At 39.7% G+C, this 3,251-nt stretch overlaps 1 protein-coding gene across 1 annotated transcript; it reads right to left on the reverse strand.

Annotated features, from left to right (window-relative positions):
* Positions 1–1,779: 1,779 nt before the first annotated feature.
* LOC111206078 lies at positions 1,780–2,532 on the reverse strand. The gene has a single exon (XM_022702400.1). It carries the CDS (start codon positions 2,530–2,532, stop codon positions 1,780–1,782), a length of 753 nt encoding a protein of 250 aa, XP_022558121.1.
* Between the last annotated feature and the right edge of the window lie 719 nt (positions 2,533–3,251).

Genomic DNA, 3,251 nt, shown 5'->3' on the forward strand with positions numbered 1-3,251 from the left:
CGACAGCTTCCTCTCGCGAGGCAGACTGACCACTCCTCAGTAAAACATGCATAACTTCTGCTACAGGATGCTGATTGACCTCAAATTCTACGATATTGCAATTCACATCTAAAACGTCCTAATCACAAAACTTAGAATCATCACCTCTACGATATTGCAATTCACATCTAAAACGTCCTAATCACAAAATCACATTATACCATATCCTAGCTTAGCAACCAAATTCACCTAGCCACCAACTTAGCAAATCTTGTCTGACATTCTTCTCTACCAACCTCATTTCTTAACATAAATAAAAGTGCATGCTTTACCTTGGGAGTATCGATCACATGATGCAAAGATTTTCAAACAAGTATCTGGATCTGCAGGTAAAAGTTAGTTTCTATCTTTTCTCTCTACTAATTTCTCTCTTTAGTCAAAGTCTGCTTATATTGCAAGATCGTTGACAAAGATTGGACAGGCTTCCATGAATCAAGCCTTAATGGTGGTTGCCACCAAGCCCCGGTCACTTCTTTTTGACCTATATCCAAGAATTCATATGAATCGAACCTTGATGATTGCCGCCACCAAGTCCCGTTCGAATTCTTTTTGTTGGAATCCTTATGAAAAAAGCCTTAATGGTTGCACCCACTAAGTCCTGTTCGGATTCCACCTAACTAACACCTATATTTATATAATTTATATTTTTTTTTTTTTTTTTTTTTTTTGGAAATAAATATCTCTACCTATAAATATAGGGTCGAAATAGAGAGAGAAATGGTGATAAATCTACACAAGACTTTACCTTCCAAACTTGTTTGAAGTATCCGATCCCATGTATACCAAGCCCCAAGACAAGCAGTTGTGTCAGGTTTAGTGTTGGAGGTCAGCTTTGGTTCGTTCAAACAATCTCAGCAAGTGTGAATAGTTAACAGGTTGATCTACTTTAGTATCTTTAGTACTATCTGCAATCAGTAAGTCTAGAATGGTGCTAAAGAGTGGTTAGATAACAAGCAAAAATCTAATAAGTTCGTTATCCCCTTCTTGACTCAATAAAATTCTTTTGAAAACATTTTAATAAAACTCATGAACACACTAATATCAGTAAACATCCCCCCAGACTTAAACTACATTGTGCCCAGTGTATATCTAGTCGGAGTTATAGTAATAACATAAACATAAAAACACAGTTTAACAAGTAAAAACGATAACCTGCTCGCTGATATCAGTGTCGATCGACATAATGAAGTGACAATCGATCGTTGGATCTGAAGTGTTGTCGATCGATATCGAGCTGGTCTCATCGGTCGATGTACTAAGGAATCGTCTACTCGGATCTTTCTTTTCTTTTCTTTTTTTATCTAAAACACAATATTAGTTGAACCTCCCCTAGACTTAAACAACACTATCTCTAGTGTTTTACAGTCTAAGATTGGTGGGGATATAAATCATAAGGACAATATTTAACAAGGAAAAACCGTATAGCTGACTTTGATGTGAGTGTTGACCAACACAGTTAAGTGGCGATCAATACTGTTGAAGCTCTGTTGATCGACACAGTTAAGTGGCGATCGATCGATGCTAGTGATGCTCTGTCGATCGATGTTGCGCGGCCATCGTCTATCCTCGTGCAAACTCGTCTTCCTCGGTATTTATTTAATTAATTTTTTTTTGACCTCCAATAAATAAAAACTTTAATCAGTAACAATCTAAACTAAACTGAAAGAAATCACCTAATAGTGGGTTGCCTCCCACTCAGCGCTTATTCTCAGTCATTAGCTTGACTTTTGGAGATCTGATTTAGTCTCGATGAGCATGTGAACTTGCTCCAGAACAAGTCTCAGTGTCTCTTTTTCTCATCCTAATGATGCAGTTGATAAAAGCTCTTGCAGAAGCTTCCCCTTTGTCTCTCAGTTCTGGATCACATAGCACTCTGACCTTGGTAAAGGATTCAGAACCTCCTCTGCAGCGCACTCTATACTCATGACTACCCTCTTGACATTGCAAAGGAACTACTGATAGGGAATCTGCATCTGCATTCCTTTTCTTTTTCTTCTTTCTATTCTTGTTCCTTACCCCAGATTTAGACTTTTCAGTCTCGGGCTGTTCTGAAACTCGGAAGGTATCGACCGATGTTGAAAGCTTCGTGTCGATCGATTCTGAAGACTGAGAGTCGTCCGATTCTGAAGGCTTATTGTCGATCGATTCTGAGGAGTGGAAGTCGACCGATGCTGCAACTCTAATATCGACCGACGCTGATTGTGGCATTGCGGGCTCGCGATTGAAATCAGTTGTAGGTCCTGGATCTTCAAACATCTCTATGCATGAAATAAACTTTTCACCTTTCTTCTTCTCCACGGGATCATAGAAGACAGTTTCATCAACATTAGTCAAGGACATCCTATTCTTCTTAAGATCACAAACTGCTCTCACTGTAGCCATGAATGCTTTTCCAAAAAGAAGAGAAGATATCTGGCCAGATTTACTCTTCACGACGTGAAAATCCACAGGGATACTGCAGTCTCCTATCTCTACCTTGACATTCTTGATCATGCCTGCTCAGTTTGCCTTGGAGTTATCCACGAAAGTGAAACAATCCTGAGAAGGCTCCTTCTTCAATCCTAATAAATCAGCAGTGTCTATAGCCATGATACTTACTGCAGATCCAGTATCGCAGAGGGCGTTTGGCAAGGTGTGATCATGTATACAGCATGGAATCAAGAACTTTCCAGGATCTTGTTCCTTCTTCAGAGTCCTCTTAGGCTTACGCCGGACCTTGTTGAATAACATCTCAATGTCCTTATCCGTCTCTCTGCTCTCTATGAAGAAATTACCAAGTCTGTACTTATAATATGCATCCTCGAAAGACATATCCTTAGGAACTCTCTTCACTCTCTTGTGAAATCCATCAAGTTCCACTTTGTTAACTTCTCTCTTGAGGTATTTGGGAATAAAGACTTTCCTAGATTTGACTATTTTCTCACTTTGAACTCCTTCTTTTGTTTCCTGCTTTTCCATCGAAGGTTCGTATCCATCCCATTGGCGTTGATCAATCTCAACGAGAGAAGTTTCAGCTAGTGTTGATTGCTCTTGCGCTGGTGCTTCTGTAGATTGCTGACTTATCTTCTCTGTTCTCTCTAAGCAAACTAATGTCTGAGATGGATTTCTTGTGGCATTCAAGCGGTGTGCATCAAGATCTGGTAAACGCACTTGATATGGCGTGGATGGATGATCAGTACTCGGCTGATCTCGTCGATCGATGCAACAATGTT

This window comes from Brassica napus, chromosome C8, assembly GCF_020379485.1.
Source record: "Brassica napus cultivar Da-Ae chromosome C8, Da-Ae, whole genome shotgun sequence".
NCBI lineage: Eukaryota > Viridiplantae > Streptophyta > Magnoliopsida > Brassicales > Brassicaceae > Brassica > Brassica napus.

Excerpts from the sequence above, each read along its gene's own strand:
- LOC111206078 (XM_022702400.1), bottom strand. The coding sequence starts at position 2,532 with ATGATCAAGAATGTCAAGGTAGAGATAGGAGACTGCAGTATCCCTGTG.